Source organism: Myotis nattereri (assembly GCF_964212035.1).
Source record: "Myotis nattereri genome assembly, chromosome: 6".
In the NCBI taxonomy this organism is placed as follows: domain Eukaryota; kingdom Metazoa; phylum Chordata; class Mammalia; order Chiroptera; family Vespertilionidae; genus Myotis; species Myotis nattereri.
The window spans coordinates 53,718,661-53,740,732 of record NC_138081.1 but is presented as its reverse complement, the minus strand read 5'-3'; the positions used below and the strand labels follow the sequence as shown (position 1 = coordinate 53,740,732).

Sequence of the window (22,072 nt, the reverse complement as noted above, 5' to 3'; positions counted from 1 at the left end):
GATTTTTAATTTAGGTTACACTTTTTTAATGGTAGCTTCTTTGTTAAACCACTAGTAATTATGTGGCTCGAACAGTAGTTTTTCCCTTTGTTGTGTTTGTTAGTTTGTTTTTGAACCTTAATTCATTTTATAGAATACACTAGAGGCCTGGTGCACAAAATTTGTGCACGGGTAGGGTCCCTAGTAGGCCTAGCCGGTGATCAGGGCCGATCTGTGGGGCAACCGGCAGGGTGATTGGGGGGACCCCACTTGCACCCGCCTTGGTTTGCCTGGCGCCACCTGCTCGCCAGCCTCGCCCCCCACCGCCGCCGCTGGTCGGGGCCTGCGGGCTGGGGGCAGCTCCTGTGTTGAGCATCTGCCCCCAGGTTGTCAGTGCACATCATAACAACCGGTCATTCCACTGTTCGGTCAATTTGCATACTAGGGTTTTATATAGATGTTATTGCTAAAAGGAATCATTGGAATGCACTCAATAACAAATTTCTTTTTTTATGAAACTAGAGGCCCAGTGCACCAGTGCATGAGTTCGTGCACTGGTAGGGTCTAGCTGGCCCACCCGAAGGGGGTCCATTGGGGGCAGGCCGACTGGGGCGAGAGGCCATGGGTGGTTTGCTGACCGGCCCTGCCCTCGATTGGGGTGAGAGGACCAGCCAGGGTGAGGAGCCGTGGGCATTCCGGTCATTCCGCTGTTTGGTCAATATGCATATTACCATTTTATTATATAGGAATAGGATATTGTATACCAAGCACTATAGTTGGTGTGATGGAAGTTTTAAAGTTAATTAAACAGATCTTTACTTTCAGGAATTTTATCAGTTCTATTATTTACAAACTAGAAGTCCAGTGCATGAAATTCGTGCACTGGTAGGGTCCCTAGCGGCTGCTGGCTGCAGCTGGGTAATCCCTCCCTTCCCCTGGCTGGCCCTGCCTCCTGGTCGAACTCTCGGACAACTCCCAGTCGAGGGTATAATTTGCATGCTACACTTTTGTTATATAAGATAAACATTTAACCACTCTTGAACATAATCATTTCTATCTTTACTAATTATAGGAGCTATAAAACTTAAAAGTTTGTAAGTAGGATTCAACATAAATGATTTTCATTTCTAATCCCTTAATTGTTGAAAGAAAAGCCTAGCAGCTGTTAAAATTATATTAAGTAGTATTGACAAGAGATTTTTAAATGACTAGTCTTAGACATTTTAACAGGAACAATTTCTCTTTGTCAGTAGGTAAAAATAATTGTTCTAGCACTTTGTATTATCTTAAGGTATCCTATATAATAAAGAGCTAATATGCAAATGGTCGTCACACTGTAATGGCTTAGACACTCAACACTGTGGAGAGAGGAATGGGGACCAGCCAGGCACAAATGAGTTAGTGAGAGAGGAATGGGGACCAGCTAGGCACAAATGAGCTCATGAGAGAGGAATGGGGACCAGCCAGGCTGTGGCCCAGGAGAGGGACAAGCCTCATGCCCTCACAAGATGGCTGCCTATGACCAGGCCGACAGAGGGGGTTAGTGAGGGATGATCAAACGACTGAACAGGCTTCATGGGGCAGGCAGGCTGGCAGAGGGGGTAGTGAGGGACGACCAAACGACTGAACAGTAGGCTGCATGGGGTGTCCAGGCCAGTGGGGTGGGGGCCGTGAAGGGTGACCAGGCCAGCAGGGGGGGGGCAGTGAGGGGCAATCAGGCTGGCCGTTGCAGGGGGGGCTGTTAGGGGTGACCAGGTAGGCAGGCAGGTGAGCGATTAGGAGCCAGTGGTCCAGGATTGTGAGAGGGATATCCAACTGATGCTTTAGGCCTGATCCAGTCGGACATCCCCCAAGGGGTCCCGGATTGGAGAGGGTGCAGTCTGGGCTGAGAGGACCCCCTCCCCATGCACAAATTTTGTGCACTGGGCCTCTAGTTATATAAAATTGCCCTATTAAAGATTTTTATAAAGCACATCAAATTGTACTTAAAAGATATATTTTTTCTTGTCAATAAAAATTTTAAAGGAAGGGTGATGGGGGACTAAGAGAAGTCATGTACTATATGTAAAGAATATTTCTGCTCTACTTTGGAAACACCCCTGAACCCTTTGATTCACTTATAGATGATCTGCTACATCATTTAAAAATTTGCAGGTCGGGGTATTCTGTTCATTAGTTTTCTAGGTAAACAAAGTGACTTAGCAGCATTGTAATGAAATAGCCAAAAATTTATGGTAATGAGACTCATGACTATTGAGTGAAATGTTATTTTAAAAGATGGATTTTTGTGAATGAAAAGGTTTTTTTAATAAAACCAATTTTTATGTTTTACAGAATATATTCTAAATTCCATCAAAAAAGAATGGAAGAACTAACTGTAGTTGGTCTGCAGAACTTTTTCAACCTTTTTCTACTATTAGCAGCTGTTGCAGAGGTAGAAGATGTTGCAATTCGTGTTTTAGACCTCCTGAATTTCCTCAAGCCTACCTTGAAAACCTCACCTCTCATTTGGAAGGGTCAGGCCGCCTTCCTCTTAATGTATACCCAGAAAAATGTGGACATTGGTGTCTTGGCTGAAAAATTTTCAGATGCTTTCCAGGCAAAAGCAAGGGAGTTCTTGGTATCTAAGAATGATGAAATGGGACAAAGACAGACTCTCTGGACACTTCTTTCCATCTATATTGATGGTGTTCAGGAAGTGTTTGAGACAAGCCAGTGTTTGCATCCCTCCCATGAAAAACTGCTTAATGATGGTTTTAGTATGCTTCTGCCAGCTTGTCAAGAACCTGAACTTAGGACGGTACTGCACTTTCTACAAGCTGTTCTGGCAAGAATCAGGTATGTTTTCTAGTAATGTGCTTATTTATTAATTTGTTTAATATTGTCACCTGTGTTGATTCTATATGAAAGTTTTTCTTTTGACCTAATCATGAAGTCCAAATGTAGAGAGAGGAGCTGGTTTTATTAGTACATTGGCATAAATCAGTAGTTTTCAAACTTCTTTCAACAGTAGTTCTTTAAGAGAAAGCTTATGTGCAAACACATTAAACTCGGAGCAGCTCTGGTACAGTCCCAGAGCTATGCCTTTTCACCCCTCCTTTCCTTCCTTTCTTTTGTAAAAGAGTATTATTACCTAGAGGTATGTTTCAGATATTCTAAGCAAGACCTGAACTCAAATCTAAAGTGGCTTTTACTGAAACGTATATAATTTATTGCCCATATGATTTTGGCCACACAGTACCATTAAAAAAAGTAAATTTCCTTAAATATTTTGCTGCAGAGTTATAGCATCAATTGCCTCAAATACTTCCAACTAAAACAATTTATTCTGAGATTAAGATGGGATTGTTCTATTTCAATGCCAATCACCTATACAAAACTTAAGTTTTAAGATCCACTTAGATTATACAAATGTGCAAATGCACTCAGATCCGAACAATAATTAAGAGATCAGTGGTAATGAAATATATTTTCTTTTAGGCCTTTTTCACATAACACTTTTATCTTCGAAGTAAATGTTCTTAACAAGTTAGATGCTACCACTCATTGTAGTTAGTCACTGTCTCTGAAAAGTTAGGTAAAAGTTATGTATAGAAATACTTTGTTTTTTAAATTATGTCTGAAGTTAATGAACAGACAGCTTTCCTCTTCCTGAGACCACATTACAAAAGTAGCATCTGTTTGTCAAAGGTACTAACTTGACAAGATTTCCAAATTATGGAATTTTATTTATTGCCAGTTTTACTTATTGTTAATTTACTTAATGTTGGTCTGTGTGTTCATACTGATTAATCCATAGGCTTTCATTCCTTATTAGGTTTTGTTTTATGCAGCTTTACTGTTTCTCTGCACTCATCAGTATGTTCTAAAGGTTTATCCAGAGTTCTTGATCAGACAGTCATCCCCTTATCCCCTAGGGTCAGATATATTAAAGTGACAGTCTTAAAGCTCTCAAATTTTGGGGCAGATGGATGGATGGAAAGTAAATGAATAACCAACTTTATTAGAAGAAGCTTTTACTAATTCTGGATCTTCTCTATGAACTGTTTGTTTTTAGTCTAGTAGAGTTTATTAAACATACTTTCCCAAATGTCAAATTAATTTTGTTTGTACAGTTTTAAAATAAATGGTAAGTAGTATTTCCCTGTGTTTCCTGGACAAAATTAGAAAATTTGTACCACTCTTTCTGGCACCATTATTGGTTTATTTATATTTGTCTGAATATATAAAACAGGTAGGAAGAGGATTTACTGGCCTAAACCATCCTGGTGATGAGGAACTATAGCCCCCAAAAGCTATAGGGGCAAAGTAATAGAAAATGAAGTATGGGCATCTTTGGAAGAGGTAGTCATGGAAACCAAGTGTCAGAATCTGTATATTTTTCTGCTTTTTCTATTGAAGATGGATAAGTCCCTTTTAATCAATGATTGCATTCTTTTTTTTTTTTTAAAGACAAACTTTATTGTCCTCACAATGGCCTTTTCTCAAGGATTTAGTAAGAGAAAGGAAAAATATTCTGGTATCTAAAGATAAATTAGGACAGTTCCATATTTTGGAGGAGAGGAAAGGAATGATTTAGAGCTATCTTTTTAATAACAGTAGTATATGAAAAGGGTTGCATTACTTCTTACATAGGTTTTTTAAAAAACACACACACACAAAGATTCATATCTCACAAATACTGTTTAATTTTCTTAGAAATCTGGAGAAATCTTTTTGTTAAAATTTTCTTTAAACTGCAAATATATTGTTATTGGTAAAAGAAAAAAATATGAGGTATAAGGTGACAACTAAAAGTTCCTTTTCCCACCTTTACTCCTATATTTTCAGCTAGAGGTGAATTTGTCTCAAAGGAGACGTTTGGCAATGTCTGAAGGTTTTGATTGTCACCTGGAGGCTGGGTTTTGCTACTAGTATCGCCTAGTACCTAATGGGTAGAGGTCAGGGATACTGCTAAACATCCCACAATGCATAGGACAGAATACACAACCAGCCACAGTGGTACTGAGGTTGAAAACATTGATCTACTTCTACTCCACAAAAGTAAAAATGGTTTCTTACAGAACCTTCCAGATTTTTTCTCATTTATAGGCTTAAAACACAAAATGGATAATCTTTGTTCTTCAACCTCTTCACTTAGTATTTCCTCATTAACTTTCCATGTTAGTATGATCCTAATTCTTTTTAGTCGCTGCTTTAGTATCTTATTATATGTATGTACTAAACTTTATTTAACCAACCCCCAAATAATGGATATTTATATTGTTTAACATTTTATGTTACTAGAAACACAGTTTTGTTTATACATCTTTATACAGGCATTTTCTGTGTACTTGGGAAGTATATCTGTAGATTAATTCCTAAGCATAAATTGGCATATGTGAATTTTAAATGTGGATGGATATTACCAGATTCCCTACAAAATTTTTTTACACCAGTTTTCACTCTTCTTCATAGTGTATGTAGAACAGCGGTTCTCAACCTGTGGGACGCGACCCCTTTGGGGGTCGAATGACCCTTTCACAGGGGTCACCTAAGACCATCGGAAAACACATATATAATTACATATTGTTTTTGTGATTGATCACTATGCTTTAATTATGTTCAATTTGTAACAATGAAAATACATCTGGCATATCAGATATTTACATTATGATTCATAACAGTAGCAAAATTACAGTTATGAAGTAGCAACAAAAATAATTTTATGGTTGGGGGTCACCACAACATGAGGAACTGTATTAAAGGGTCGTGGCATTAGGAAGGTTGAGAACCACTGGTGTAAAAGAAAGTATTCTTTCTCATTTTTATTAGATTAGTGATTGGAGTATATTTAGAAAGCATGTGTTCTAAGATAGTAAATACAAAAGTCTGCTAAAACTGTTAATGGAAACTTGGTAATAGTAGAATTTCAAAATGGAAATACAAAGAAAGTAATAAAATGGGAAATTATTTTTTAAAATTTCATATTAGTTTACTAATTTCTTTTTGTCTTTAACCTTCTAACTGGAACTTGGTTGGTCATTCTTCAAAAGTGGTAACTAGAAACACAAGAATAATTCTTGCATTCTTTAAAGATGTTCAGTTTACAAATACTATCTCATTTCTTTATTAACCATATCATCCCTTTTTATAGATGGAATGAAAACTTGGAGACTTTTTATGACTTCCCTAAAATAAGGCCATTAAGTTTCAGAATCGGCAATCCAACCTAACTCTTCCACAGCCACCTTCTTATACCATCTTTATAATAGTTCACTAATAACCACACAGAAATTAAACATACTACTACATTTGTTTAAAAATTAAGAGATAATTATATGAATGAAATTTGTAAATTGTTGCAAACCTGAAAGTAGTACCACTACTCATATAACATAGGTTTACAATTGTGAGTACACAAACACAGTTTATTTTTGTATTATTATTTTTTATTATTGTGTAACTAGAGGCCCAGTGCACGAAATTTGTGCATTGGGGGGACAGGTCCCTCAGCCCAGTCTGCGCCTTCTTGCAGTCCGGGAGCCCTCGGGATTTCCGACTGCTGCGGCCGTGGGAGAGGCTCCCACCACCGCCGCTGTGCTTTCTAGCCATGAGCCCGGCTCAAGGCTTCTGGCTGAGTGGCGCTTTCCCTGTGAGAGCGCACTGGCCACCAGGGGGCAGCTCCTGCATTGAGTGTCTGCCCCCTGGTGGTCAGTGCACATCATAGCAACCGGTCGTTCCGCCATTCAATCTGCATATTAGCCTTTTATGTAGGACTAGAGAGGCCCAGCGCAGGATTAAATCGTGTGGGGAGGGTCCCCAGCCCTAGCCCCCTGCCATCAGGGCCATCTTCTGCCTGTTCGCCAGCCGCTAGGCCAAACGCCACTTCCACCGCCAGGCTATCAGGCCATTGGGATCACCAGCTCATCCCTGGCTGCTCTGGGGCTCAGGCCTTGGGAAAGTGGGTGCCGGAGACTTCACCTCCAGGCGTGTGTGCTGGGTCGGCCTCTGATGGAACACGCTGCCTGCTCGGACCTTTCAAGCACGTGCCACTGCTGCCGCTGCTGCTGGAGCTTGAGGCGCTGATGGAGGCTGTGGGGCGCTCCCATGACCTACCTGCCCTGGCGTGAGCTGCCCCAGCGAGCAGCGCATTCCATCAGCCACCTGCCCAGCATACGCACATGGAGGTGAAGTTGCCAGCGCCTACTTTCCCGCAGGCCTGAGCCCCCGAGTAGCAGGGGATGGATGAGCTAGTGATCCCAACAGCCTGACAGCCAGCCTGGTCTCCTGCCACCCACCCCGAGGACTCAGTGCGTTCCTGCCTGAAACCTCGCTGCCCTGGGGGGGAAACAGCTGGGGAGGTCACAGCTGTTGCCAAGATGACCCCTGCAGGACTGACTTCCTTCTGGTTGGTCAAGCTTCAGTTGTGATGTTACACCCAGGGTTTTTATATAAATAGATAGGATTTTTTATACGATCTACTGTAAACCTATTTTTGTTCTAACATGTATACTTCTGAGTGTTTTTGCCTTTTATTTTTGCTACTAAAAAAGGGTGGATGCTTATTGGGGAACTTTCATTACTATGTTTTCATAATTTTGCAAGTTGCATATATGTTTTTTTAATATATTTCATTGATTTTTTACAGAGAGGAAGGGAGAGGGATAGAGAGTTAGAAACATCGATGAGAGAGAAATACCGCTCAGCTGCTTCCTGCACACTCCCCACTGGGGATGTGCCCGCAACCAAGATACATGCCCTTGACCAGAATCGAACCTGGGACCCTTGAGTCTGCAGGCCAACGCTCTATCCACTGAGACAAACCGGTTAGGGCAAGTTGCGTATTTTTTTAATGAGTCATTAGTTGGAAAAAATCACAGAGGGGTGTGGAGACAAGTAAATCACATGTTATTTATAATAATAATTTATCTTTGGTTTATTAGCACTTTCAACCATCCTAGCTTTCATTTCTGGTAATAAAAACAAATATTTGCTCTTTAAATTCAATTTCATAGAAATCCTTTAGCATTAAAAGGAGTGTTGGAAAATATTGCTTACAAGTATCTTGGAAGCTATAAAACAACTCTGTTTATCCTGGGGATCACTATTCAGAAGTACAGAGGTAGGAATCAAGAAGACATAATGAAGAGTGTCAGTTATATAAGGTGAAAGTAAGTTTACATTTATGTTAGGAGTATCTTTTAACTAGAACTGGCTTGAGTTTATAGTTTGCTGTCATCTTGAGCCAGGGGCAAGGAGTATGATGTTGATCTTTAAGACTAACCTATGAAAAAAAACAGATATTTATGTTGATATTGCCTAATTCCTTGCACAAATGTTTATTTTTGTTTTTTATGCTGTTCAACTGTGATTGAAAACAATTGCTGTAAATGTATATCAAAGCATGTAAACGTTCATTGCCAAAATTATTGATCAGTTTTAACAGGAAGTATGAGGTCAATGTGTGAATAAGAGTGGTAAAGTAGTGTGCAAGTCTTTATTAATGCTGTCACAGCTTAGGCACTGTCATCTTTTAAATTTCTGAAGCTTGTGTAGTAATTTGCACACAGTTCTTCAGTGAGACTAATTATAATATATAATAAGAGGGGCTGTGACTTACACAGTTTAATTTTATTCCATCAATCTTCAGCATTTCCAAGGTAGATATTGTCAAGGCAGACTTCCTTTCAGTTTGAAACCTTTTGGGGAAAGGCCCCAGAGATCATTCAGGATTATTTACCTTAAAGGAAAGAAGGAAGCATGGGAGACAGGGGAAACAGGAGAAAAAGTCCTTCAGGTATGTGATCATAGATATGTGTTCCTAATTTCTTCCCCAAATCGGGAGGCTCATTGAAGATCTTTCCATAGGAATCTTTTGGGTATGTTATAAAATTATTACTTTTAATATTATTAGACAGTATGAAAACATTTTGGACATTTGTAAAGCATAGGCTTTCCTCCCTTCTTTTTAAAGTTAAGAACACGGCTAAATTCTTTGAATTTTGCTTTAGACAGGGAAGATGGGTTACATAGATTGATGATATTTATTCCAGGCTGCATCCCTGACAAGGGGAAGAATGAAATACTTTACCTTAGCAATCTCTTCTGTTTTCAAATTCAGGTGGGAATAGGTACCAGTCCTTGCATAAATATGTGTGCAAGATGTGTGAGTCTGTATGTTGAACAGGGTAATAGTTTTATAACTGTATGACAGAGAAATTACAGGTAGGCAGGGACCAAGATCACTGATTAAGGGAGAAGCGGCTCCCTCTAGGCTGTTAAGAAATAATAACTTCATATGCCACTTTCTGCTAACTGGAGTTGATGGCTCACCAGAGCATTCTTTATTGCTGATTAAGTAGCATTATGAAAATACTGACTTGGTTATGTTAACTAAATGCCTCTGTGTGTAGAACTTCGAATGTCAAATAGTTTTAGCAGTCGTCTTTAACATTTCACATTACCTTTCTGGAATCACATTTCTAGGTCTTACTGGCTGTTATTTGAGGTTAATGTAAAAATGCCAGTCTTTCGTTTGTGGAGTTAGGTGTAGCCAAAAGCTTTTCTGTAATTATATCCATTCATGCTGCTATAGTTAAGAGTCTGTCAGCATTTCCATTATAGACCTCCATTTTCAAGGTTTTATAACATAGCTATGAAAATTAGCTTTGGGCAAAAACTTGACATACAAGGTCTCATGAGATTCTCCCTCCTCCCCATCCCCCTTTTTTATTTTTACTGAAGTAAGGGTGAGTGATTTCAAAATGCCTTTTGGCATCTGCAAATATCATTTGGAGTTTAAAAAGAAACAATAAATTTTCAGGCTTTGTATCTGTTTTTTCTACCACTTAAAGAGGGTTGTGGACTTATGAATTTAAGCCAAATGGATATTGATCAACTGATAACCTATTTTGTACTAAACAAGAGTCTAGTTTCAAAGAAGTCTAAAGGTAGCTGAAAACTTATCTAAAGTGTTAAATGTTGAGGCTAAGAAATAGTTCAAAAGGAATTATCTTTTTTTGATACTCTACTCAAGTACAACTTCTTAAAAGATTAAAATTCTTTTTCCTGCCTCCAAAATACATTTTGAAAATAAATGTATTTTTAAATCCCTTTTCTTCTTTTTCCTTGAGCCTAGAAGGTCATCTGTTTGCTATATATTTGTTTTGACATTTGGGATGGGTGTGTGTGTGAGTATGCACACATAAAAATCTGTTTATTATTTCTCTCAAATATTTTCCATGTTTAATAGTTCTAGTTATTTTAACCTTTATTGTATAGTATTGTTTATTCAAGACAATTTTTTACATCTTCAGTGAGAGAACTGGGGGTTATCTAAGTAGGGAATGATGTAATACAAAAGGAAATAGTCTTATGAGGGTCTGCTCTATGCCAAATAATTTACATGATTTTTCAGGAAGAATGGAAAGGAAAGTCTTGACTGCATGCATGCCTTTTCCTCCTTTTGTTATTGGATGCACTATTAGTATGAATGGGTTACAACTTTTAATTATTGAAAAATAGTTTACAATAATACAAATTTGAAACTGGATAGGATTTTTTAAAATAATTGAATTGTGAGTTATTTGCATATCGTTTTTTTTAGTATATCCCAGATTTCCCAAAGTACCTGCTCATGTGCAGTTTCTTTATCATCTATATATGAATATAAAATGAAAACTTACACTCCTTCATGCTAGTTACATAGGAGTTCCTTGGTAGCTGTACCTCGATAGTGGCTACTATGGTGGACAGCAGATCTCTCAGACAGCCCTAACTTCAAGGCTGCACCCATCCAGAATGTAGGTCATAACTTCTCAAATGCATGCTTGTGTTCTTTATTTACTGCTTTTTTATTTTATGTGAACAATATTATTCTTTATTCCAACTTACCTTGAAATATGTATGCTTGTCCGTGTGTCCCTAGTCTTGAATATTCTTTCTTCCCTTTGAATTTTTTAACACTTTTTTCTCTAATGTCCTTTATTGCTTTCTACGTCGTGTTGTGATTGTTTTTTACAGAAGATAAATTTATTTTTTAAATTTATCTTGTTGAAAGTATTGCAGCTGCCCCATGTCCCCCGCCCCTCCCCCCAGTGACAATCTCTGTTTCACCCCCTCCCCCTCTCAAGGCCTTCTCGGCACTATTGTCTGAGTCCATGGAGAAGATGCATATTTATTAAACAAATTATTTAACAAATCCAACTAATATTTATGAGTGCCTACTAAGGTAGCAGGCATTATAGGTACTTGGGGTACATCACTGAACCAGTTAAATGCAGCATATCTGGTATGCACTCATGTATTATATGAAAGATATATTGAGAAAATAGAGAAAGGTACTTACTTAGATGAGTGTTCATTCCAACCATACGTCTTCACCATTTTAAAAGCATTTTACTATTTCAGTTACTCAGCATTATTTGATAATGATTTATACTTGTTCCTAAATTTTACCTGCCTATCCAACAATTCTAGCCAATATTCACATGAAAGTACACAGCAGTATCTGTGCAGCCAGGCTATAGGTTTAATGCATAGTCTGAATTTCACGGCATATGTCTTGCCTCCTAAGGATCACTGGGCATAAGGGACCTCCAGAGAGATGCCAGGAGTCCATTCTTCTCAATTAATTGAAAGATTTTTGGTATCATTGAAAGATAAAACTCACGTCTAGCTGAAAAAATTTGGACCATTTTTATTATTTTATTTCACCAATTCAGTAGTTATCACCAGACTGTTCTCCCATTGAAATATAGCAACACATGGAGTATAAGGGGCCTTTGAGCTTTTCACCTTGTTTGGGGGAGTTTTCAAAACCTCTCCATTGAGGCTAGTTCTACAGGAACACTTTGAATCTTTAAGTAGAGATCATCTGTGTTTGGATTGTATTGGAAGCAAGGTCTTTGGGGGAGAAAACTGAAGTAATGAAGTAAAGTATCAATAAAATAATATATGACAGTTCCCAGAATGAAAGATTTTTTTTATTAAAAGGGCCTATTGAGTGACTCCAGTGCAATGTAAGAAAATAGACTCACAACAAGGCACATTGATGTGAAATTTAGAGTGCTGGGTACAAAGAAAAGGTACCAAAGTATCCATGGACTTCTTAGTCTCCTCCATCTTTCTTAGTCCTCTATTTTTTTGTATTTACTGTATTTCTAGTCTTGTTATCTCCAATTATAATCTAGGTCAGATCTTATGTAAAACCCCAGTTCCCAGTAATTACAAAATTAAAGAGTCGACTAGAGCTTTATATTAGATTTTCTTTTGACGATCACTTCTGTTTTTAAGAAGTAGGTGCATGCAGCTTTATGACCTCTGATAGTTGTTCTTCAAGTTTGGAGTTACTGAAGATCTGTTTTTTTCTGAGATGAAACAGTAAATCCACCTCTTAAAATTAGAGAGGAAAAAAAGGGAAGGGAGGAGTAGAGAAAGAACACTGAAATAGAAATTGAAATGAAGAACATTGGGATGAAAGGACGAGGAAAACCAGAAATATACTCTGTAAAGGAAACATTTCATTCTTCTGAAGTGGATCAGCTCAGTTGTTTAGGGAATAGAGGTGCCATGATTATTTTCTGTAGCAAGCACTGGAATATTTCTCTTTGGCAAATGGTAATAAATCAAAAGATTTGGGGTGAGGTGAAAGCTACTTGCCCCAATCTTATTTATGTCACTGTAGTTTCTTGTCTGAACCCCATGGTTCACAATAGGTATTTAGACCCCCCAGATCTTTGAAGCTTTGGATGAAACTCAGCAATGAGTTTGTAAGAAGGTATCGCTACTTTGTTCTTTCATGGCACCACACTGCTCTGCTTCTTCAACCAAAGACAAGTTGTCATAATAAATATTGAAGACTGGTAAATCCCATTCATGACTGGATTGCTAAAGTTAACTATCAGCTGTAAAAACAGCTGAAATTGTGATTTCAGTAAGTGGACCCAGGCTAAAGAAATTAAGATAAATTGCTGTTGTGGCTTTTGGTTATAAAAGGGAAATAGAGGAAGCAAGTAATAATTTAAGCTTTTATGTCTAATAAGTGTAATGCTACTAGATGTGTTTTTTAATGATGTGATATGTCAGTGACGGAAGGAAACCTATCTCTTAATTATCCCATTAATTATTTTTGGATTAATAAAACCTCCAAAGGCACTATAAATTGTAGGAAAAGTGTATTCATTATAGTTGTAAAATATTTCTAGCTATCCTCACCATCTTCTGGTAATTAAAGTTATTTTCTTTAACGTGTTTCTTAGCATCAAAGTACATATTTGTTTCATGATATGAATTTACTTTTGCCACTGTATGGCCTATAAGAACAATTCCTTACCTTTCTCCATGTACCTTGTGGAGTAGGGTGAGTAATTGCTCTGTTTCAAATTTAATTTATATTTTAACAAAATTGAGAACAAATATAAAGAGTGAAACTAGCATTTGGAACTCTTAATTTCAATAGTTTCTTCTTTACATTACAAGATATATATTTTTCTCTCTTTAGGATATCTCTTGTCAGATTTAAGGCTTACTTAAAATGAAAAGAAAGCTGGAGCAATTTTCTTTATTCCATTTCAGTCTCCTAAGGTCTCTTTCCCCCTGGTGAGCTCATAGCAACAGGGGGGTTTAAGGGAATTCAGCTTTCTGCAAATTAATGTCTCACATCATGAAAATTCAGGACTTTTTTTTTTTTTTATCTTGAAAAGTAATACAGTGAGTGCGAGTATTATTTCTTGCCAGCGGGTGGAAGATGAATGATTTTGTCACAGTTTTACTGCTTGATGAGCAGTGTCCTGAGGGTCAGGCTTAAGTCTGTGTCACTATGCTGCTCATTACTCTTGAGCTAAATAAGGGCTGATTGGATCTAAATTGCCTAGCACATGGGCCACAGATGAGCTCAGTGAGCAGGGGATGACCTGCTATTCAGTCTGGGAGTAACCCCGGTGTGCAAATGCGGCATTAGAACACCGTGGGAGAATGAGAGGCTACCGGCTGCTGCCAGCAAAAGAAATCTAAATGTAAAAACTCTTTGATGCTGTGATGTTAGAATTTGAAATGTAGGAAGTGACAGGTTGATGGTACTTATCAGCTTTGGCTGGATTAGAGAACAGTGTCATCTTGCTTATATAATGACAGAAGAATGAAGCCAACAGCTAACTACTGTGCAGAGGAGAGCCGCCACTGTTGCCTCTGCCAGTCCTTGCTGCCTCCTACTGGCACTTTTCCTGGAAGCTAATATAAGAGAATGAATAAAAGACCCTCCTCAGTGGACATCCAGGAATTTGGGACTCTGATCATGAAAAGCTGCTCGTAGTAAGATATGATTTTAGAACATATTCAATAGCAGGTGGCTATAAAAAAAATCATTATTGGAAAATTGGTTGTTTCAGAATTTTCTAGTTTACCAAGAGTTAATCCATTTATGAAGTGAAACTACCCAGAGCAAGAAATGCCGGTCTACTCTTCCTGGAACACTTCTTTCATGGGGCCTCAGTTGGGTTGGTTGATCTCTCAGTTATATATTTTTATCAATAATGGCATTTTACTAACAACTAATCTTCAAAATCTAACAAAAGATTGCCAGCCATAGTGTTAGCACAGTTTGAAAGATACCTGATAAAAATACAAAGTGAAAAATGCCCCTGATGATGTAGCTTATGCTGCATAAATCTCCCTTTTAGGGAAAGGGATGGAAGGAAAAGGTTTCTTACACAAGTCAAATTATTTAAAAAAAAAAAAAAAATCCAGAACAGCCCTATGATATGAGACCTCTTTTGTTTCATTTTATTCCTGCCGTTGTAATTTCTTTAAAAAAAAAAAATCAATATTAGGCTATTATATGTTTGTGATATAAATTTTTAAAATGTAGACAGGTTTATTTTAAAGTTACTTATCTCACCTTGCTGAGAGAACTACTATTGATAGTTTGTTGTAGCCTCCTAGATATCTCTTATTTCTATATATTTTTTAAATCCAAAATTGGGATTAAATACTGTTAGTGTCTTGCTTTTCTCACTGAATATGTCATCGATGGCTTTTCATATCAGTGACACCTACAACATTATTTTTCATGGCTTCATAATATTCCACTCTGGGGATATACCATAGTTTACTTGACCAATCCTTATTGATGAAAGTGGACACTGTTTTGAAGTTTTTACTATTAGATACAAAGCTGTGATGACTGTATTTATGGGTTCATGGGTCCTGTTGTATAAACGGCACTGCACAATTCCAGGGTGCCATTTACAGCATTCTAAATGAAGCTTAGATCTTCTTGGACATGTTTGATTATGTGTGGAAGCTCTTTTTTAAATGATTTGGTTTAAAATACAGGATCTTAGGTATAATTATTTTTTAAAAATTGAGAGCCATATTTTAATTCAAGGTTTATACAGACACAACACACATATATACATAATTACATTTTATCTACAGAGAAGCAAAATTTTACCTGGTTGAAAACTTTAGACTAGAAAAATTTTAAAAATTGTCATTTAGAACAAAACTAGTTCTATATGTTGAAAACATAGTGATAGAAAGCTTCTAGAATTTGGGATAAAATGACAGGTAAAACTTTCCCAGAATTAAAAAAAAAATTTTCCTGCATTTGTCAGTATAACTTCCCTACTGTTTGCTTTAAGACTCTTTTTTCTTATTATTAATATCAAATATAACCTAAAGTTTTAAATATAACTCTAAAGCACTTGAAGGTTCTACAGAGAGTTTTTAATGCATTTCTTTTTATATTATCAAAATTCATGTATTCTGTTAAGAATATAAATAATGCAGCCCTAGCTGGTTTGACTCAGTGGATAGAGTGTCAACCTGTGGACTGAAGGGTCCCAGATCCATTCCAGTCAAGGGTACATACCTCAGTGGCAAGCTCGATCCCCAGTCCTGGTCAGGGTGTGTGCAGGAGGTAAGAAGTCGATGTATTTCTCTCACATCAATGTTTCTCTGTGTCTCCCCCTCCCTTTCTCTCTCTCTAAAAAACAATAGAAAAATATCCTCCGGTGAGGATTAAAGGTAGAATATATCTAATCTAATAAAAGAGAAACATGCAAATTGACTGTACCTTCGCTACACCCCAAGCCACACCCACCAGCCAAACAGCGACTATATGCAAATTAACCCAACCAAGATGGCGGCCAGCAGCCACGGAGCTGGAGCAAGCAGGAGGCTTGGTTGCCTCGTTGATGGAGGAAGCCAAGCTTCCCGCCTGCCCTGGCCGCTGTGGCCTCCGCTAAGGCAACAATTTCAATTATAGAAGATAAATAAATCCCAGATACTTGCTTCCAGCCAGCCTCCACTGGGAGCTTGGGTGGCTGGGGGCTGTGGCCAGACTGCAAACAGCCATCAGCCCCTCGCCCAGGATGGCCAGGCACCCCAGTGGGACCCCCACCCTGATCCGGGACACCCTTCAGGACAAACCAGCCGGCTGCCACGCATGCACCAGGACTCTATCCCAGGGGTCCTCAAACTACAGCCTGCGGGCCACATGCAAATACAAATATTGTATTTGTTCCCGTTTTGTTTTTTTACTTCAAAATAAGATATGTGCAGTGTGCATAGGAATTTGTTCATAGTTTTTTTTTAAACTATAGTCCGGCCCTCCAACGGTCTGGGGGACAGTGAACTGGCCCCTGTTTAAAAAGCTTGAGGACCCCTGCTCTATCCTATATAATAAAAGGGTAATATGCAAATTGACCCTAACAGCAGAACCACTGGGAATGACTGGTCACTATGACACACACTGACCACCAGGGTCAGACGCTCAATGCAGGAGCTGCCTCTTGGTGGTCAGTGTGCTCACACAAAGGGGAGCTCTGCTCAGCCACAAGCCAGGCTGACGGCTGCCAGCACAGTGGTGGTGGCGGGAGCCTCTCCTGCCTCCTCAGCAGTGCTAAGGATGTCCAACTGCAGCTTAGGCCTGCTCCCCGCTAATAAGTGGTCCTCCCCTGAGTGCTCTTGGGCTGCCAGAGGGATGTCTGATTGCCAGCTTAGGCCTGCTGCCCCAGGGAGCGGGCCTAAGCCAGCAGGTGGTAATCCCCTGAGGGGTCCCAGACTGTGAGAGGGCACAGGCCGGGCTGAGAGTGCACAAATATTTCTTCACCAGGCCTCTAGTTTATATATATAAACTAGAGGTCCAGCGCACAAAATTTGTGCACGGGTATGGTCCCTAGACTTGGCCTGCAATCAGGGCCATCTTCCCCAGCTGCCAGCAGCCAGCCCAGCCCCCCCCCCCCACCTACCCACCCCCAGTTTCCTGTTCACCATTGGGCAATAGGAGCCTACTGGCCGGGGTGGGGAGAGGGGGATATACCAAGAGGTTGGCCGTTCCCACCCACTTGCTGGCCCTGTCTCCCAAAGCTGGTCGCCCTCTGTGTGGAGCAACCAGCAGGGTGGGGGCCTTGGCCTGGCACTGCCGGTGTCCACAGCCACCCACCCCCAGTGCCCCATTCCCCATCAGGCAATCAGAGCCTGCCTGCCAGGAGAGGGACTGCGAGGTTGGCCAGCAGGCCACAATTGGACGATTGGGGCCTCCGGCCTCGGGTAAGCTCCTACATTGAGCATCTGCCCCGTGGTGGGCAGTGCACATCATAATGACCAGTCATTCCGCCGTTCAGTTGATTTGCATATTACCCTTTTATTATATAGGATAATACAGAAATATATGTTGCAGAAACTAAATGTCATTCCTCTTCTAAATCTTCCTCCCACAGAAGGAACCACTGTTAACCCTGTGGAGAATGTTCTTCTAAACTGTTGTTGCTGCTGCTGCTTTTATCCACAGAACTTCTTTTACCACCTCTCTTATTTTAAGTAGGAAAAATGAGATTGTACCAATTTTATAAGTTATTAATATATCCAACGTCAAAACCAGCAGAACAGATTTCTACTTCTGTAATTTAATATATGTGAATTATATATGGAATAATTAATTTCATGTGCTAATCGTAAAAAATATTTCTGTATTTTTCAAAAGGTTGCAAATGTGAATTTTAATCCTGACTGCCTCTTCCTTCCACCTTATTATTCAGGAAGTCATGTAATTTATTTGAACCTCAATTTTTCTAATCTGTAAAATGTGTATAATAATACATATTTCAGAACTGGGTTGAAGAATACAAGAGATATTTATATGTCAGATGTCTAGCAGAGTATCTAATGATGGTTATTTTACTTACTGTTTGTCCATCGTTCCAGAGAAGTAAATGTATAAGTAAATTTAAGATCCAGAATTTCTCTCCAAAGTATAAATTTTTAGAGCACCATTCTGAAAGAGTTCAGTGGTAACCCACGAAAAGAATACTGCTTATCCTTGAAGTAAAAGTATACATTGCTCTACTTTCTTGGTCATGTCCCTCCTTCCCCAGTTTTTTCTTTTGGCTTAGAGAATTCTGGTTGTATTGATTTTGTTCCTGTGTCTGAAACAGAAAACTGTATTTTTAAGGCAGTACAGCCTTATTGAGAGCCCAGTAAATACCTGTTCTGGCAGACTTTGTGCTGGTGTTAAAGAAAATAGAGACACATGAAATCAGATCGCTGCTCTCCAGTGCCCCACGTTATAGTGAGTCAGACATATAAACAAATAAGATACACTGTGATCAGTAGACAAACATTGAAAAGACTCTTCTTAAAACTCTTCTTTGTCATTTACAGATTTTAACTGAGATTTCCCTATATGAAATAAAGTTTGTGGTTATATGGCAATAAGTCAGCCAATACATCACATAGTGATTGGTGGCAGGTGTGTTAGAATAGAGCTATTAGAAATCTTTCTTTTGTTTTACATCTACTTTTTTCCTATTGTCATTCTCTGAAACTTTAATGTCCCCTCCCCCCAATTGTTTACTTGTTTTATGTAGCAGGAACAAAATAAGTTTTTAAAAAGACTTTTATTAAGTGCCAGCTTACAGTGCTACAAATACTATCAAATATTTTGACTTTGGCCAATAATTGGTGATTTTTAGTTATACATTGAAAAACAACTTAGTTGTTAAATATTGAGGTGACTACCTTGTACATGATTTTTTTTTAGATAGAGGCATAATAATCAAGTTTTAGTTTATTTCTCAGCAACATATCTGATGAGGGCTTCTTATATGTGAAGCAGCTTGAGTTCTTATTTTCCTATGCTTTAGCTGAGAAGAAAGATTTGAAGAATTCCAAATTTTAAGTAAGAAGGTTGAGTGGGGAAATTGTAAGTGAATACTTAGGCCGATATTTTTTTGGATGCTGTATGTGGCCTTTTCTTACCTGGTGCTAGGTAGGACATGAGAGAGGCACCAGATATTCTCTAGCTGAAGATACATGATACCACACACAATATAAAAAACATTAAAGGGAATTGTAGTAATTTAGTAAATGGGATTATGCAATAACATTTATTGAGCCTTACTAGTGCAAGACACTTCTTTGTGTGCAAAAAGATATAGGCTCTTCTTAGGGAAATAATTTTTTAGTAAACAAGACAAATGTCAATGTAGTATAGTTCAAAATGAAAATTAATGAATAATGAATACTATAAGGTATGTCATTTATCAGTAGGAGAAAGGGAAAAGAAGAAAATTAGGGAAGCTGTATGAAATAGATGGCATTTGAACTGGGTGTTGTAGGAGAAATAGAATTTACAGTTGTAATAAGGAAGGAGACTGCCAGGAAAAAGGATAGGAGAGGGCTCTTGAAGGTGGGATATAAGAATGGTAGTTATATAAGTTGTTGAAGGTTGGGAAGAAAATGCTAGGAAAAGAGTGATAAAAAAAATTGGAAGTTGGAAGGGGTTAAATGTTTTTTGGGGCTGATGAAGAATTAGTCTGATGAAAGAAGAGGACATGGACTTCAGTAGAAGGACAACACCAGATTATGAAGGGCTTTGAAATTAGGGCAAGAATATAGATGTGGACAAGGAGGAAATCAAGGACTACAGACAGTCCTCGGGTTACCTCGGAATCGACTACGTTGTTTTGTGGTTACGTCACCATCTCCCATTTATTTATAAAAAAAAAGTTCCGTCATTTCAACGTATGTACATATGTGCTTTATTTTTTTTATTGTTTATTTACCACAAGTAAAGGTCAGGAATTGTTAACTTTCTTTTAAATTTTTTTTACTGTTTCACTTCATTACTGCTGTGTATGTGCTCCATGTGAATGACGTAGTAGGTGGGTTCCGACTTACGGCGAAATCGCATGACGTCGCGTGTAGGAACGGATCTCTGACGTAACCTGAGGACCTACTGTATAGGTCAGTGATGGCGAACCTTTTGAGCTCGGCGTGTCAGCATTTTGAAAAACCCTAACTTAACTCTGGTGCCGTGTCACATATAGAAATTTTTTGATATTTGTAACCATAGTAAAACAAAGACATATTTTTGATATTTATTTTATATATTTAAATGCCACTTAACAAAGAAAAATCAACCAAAAAAATGAGTTCGCGTGTCACCTCTGACACGTGGGTCATAGGTTTGCCATCACTGGTAATAGGTTTTATGTAGAGGGACATGAGAACAGTACTTTAAATACATCATGTTTTCTTCTCCCCCCACTGAATCATAAGCTCCTTAAGAAAAAGATGTTACTAAGTACTTTTAATCCCCTTGCCTGAAATGTTCCTTGATTCCTTCTCTGTCTGGGAAACATACTTCCTTTCAGGTGTATGTGAAATATGCATTTCTCCTGTGAAGAGTTTCCAGACTCCCCAGGCAGAGCAACTGGCTTCCTCCCTGGGGTACCCTGTACATAATTGTTCATCTCCTTTGCTAGAATGGTATTTTTTGAGGTCAGGGAATATGAGAAGACTCTTTATATATTTATTTTCAGCATTAGGTATCCAGTTAAAGTGCCTGACATACAGGGTTGCTTAATAAAGTCTTTGTTGAATGAATGAATGAATGAATGATAAGTACATAGATAGTTCTGGCAGAAATATGCATGATGGATTGAAAGGGAACTTGAGGCTAGGACACCAGGTAGGAAGCCATTGTGATTAAAAAAATAAAGTCTAATCCAGAAATATATTTTTAAAAAACCTAAAAGTAATTGTAATGATACATTGTGGTAGAAAAGGGTTGTATTAAAAAGAACTAAAAGTAATTTAAAAATACAATATGGTAGGGAAAGAGTTTAGAAGTCTGGACTAACTGATAAAGGAAAAAAAGACAAGTGATGATCTGATGGCTCAGGATGGTGCTCTATAGTCAGATAATAATATTTAAGCAACATTTTGAGCAGTTAGGGAAATTTTAGATTTGGCTAATGTTTCCAGACTGCTAAAATTTTTCATTAATCCTGTAGTCTAGGATTTCTCTCATTGGTGCTGTTGACCTCATTACCCTAAGGATGTCAAAAACTAATATCATATTCTGTCTATTTCAGCCATATAAATCCAGAAGTTGGTAACTTTCAATGACTTCATATACATGCACAGTTCTCTCCTTTGTTTATGTCATTTTGGAGGGGATAGTCTACATGTGAGGCCTAGCTCTTCATTTTGGTGTACCTTCAGCAAGCCAACTATGTACCTGTTCTCTCTTCAGTAAGAGAAGGTCCTGTGGATCTATGGGTAGGGTTAATTAAGCCTTGGGGCAGTGCTTGTTAAAGATCTGATGAATAATCTGCCTGTGACTCCAAGACTCTGGCATGACCAGTGTATTACTCCTAACCAAAACGGGGTTCAGGGGAGCTCAAGTGAACCCTTACTTTTTAGCTTCTGAAAGTTCCTTTTTGAAATGGGGTCATGACCTTTAACAGATGGGTACATTTGTTTGGAAATAGAGTTCCCACAAATACTACATTTTTGACTCTAGCCTAGCTTGAAGTGCCATGGTTTCATCTGTGCTATATAAAATACTGTAATTTTAAAGATACTGGATGTTTTATCTTGGACTTTACTTGTCTTTAATTTAGCGTTAGGTTATTTTTTTATTTCTTGATGGGAAATAAAGAACTCCAAGGAAATGTTAGCACAATTTAAAAACTTTTCAATTACTGCTGTATTAAATCTTTAAAAAGAGTAATTTTAGATAATTGTTATTCCATCTAAAATCTAAAAGTTAGATAGTATCTAACCTTATCACACCCCTTGTGTAAGTTTGGCATGGTCATGA

General features: G+C 38.3%; 1 protein-coding gene across 1 annotated transcript in view; it reads left to right on the top strand.

Moving 5' to 3' along the window:
• Positions 1–22,072, top strand: part of MMS22L (MMS22 like, DNA repair protein) — a gene marked incomplete at its 5' end in the record, with an annotated part of 109,769 nt that overhangs the window by 38,739 nt on the left and 48,958 nt on the right. Inside the window, 1 exon segment of the mRNA XM_081093832.1 lies at positions 2,314–2,817. Within this exon segment, the coding sequence (XP_080949958.1) occupies positions 2,314–2,817 (504 nt within the window).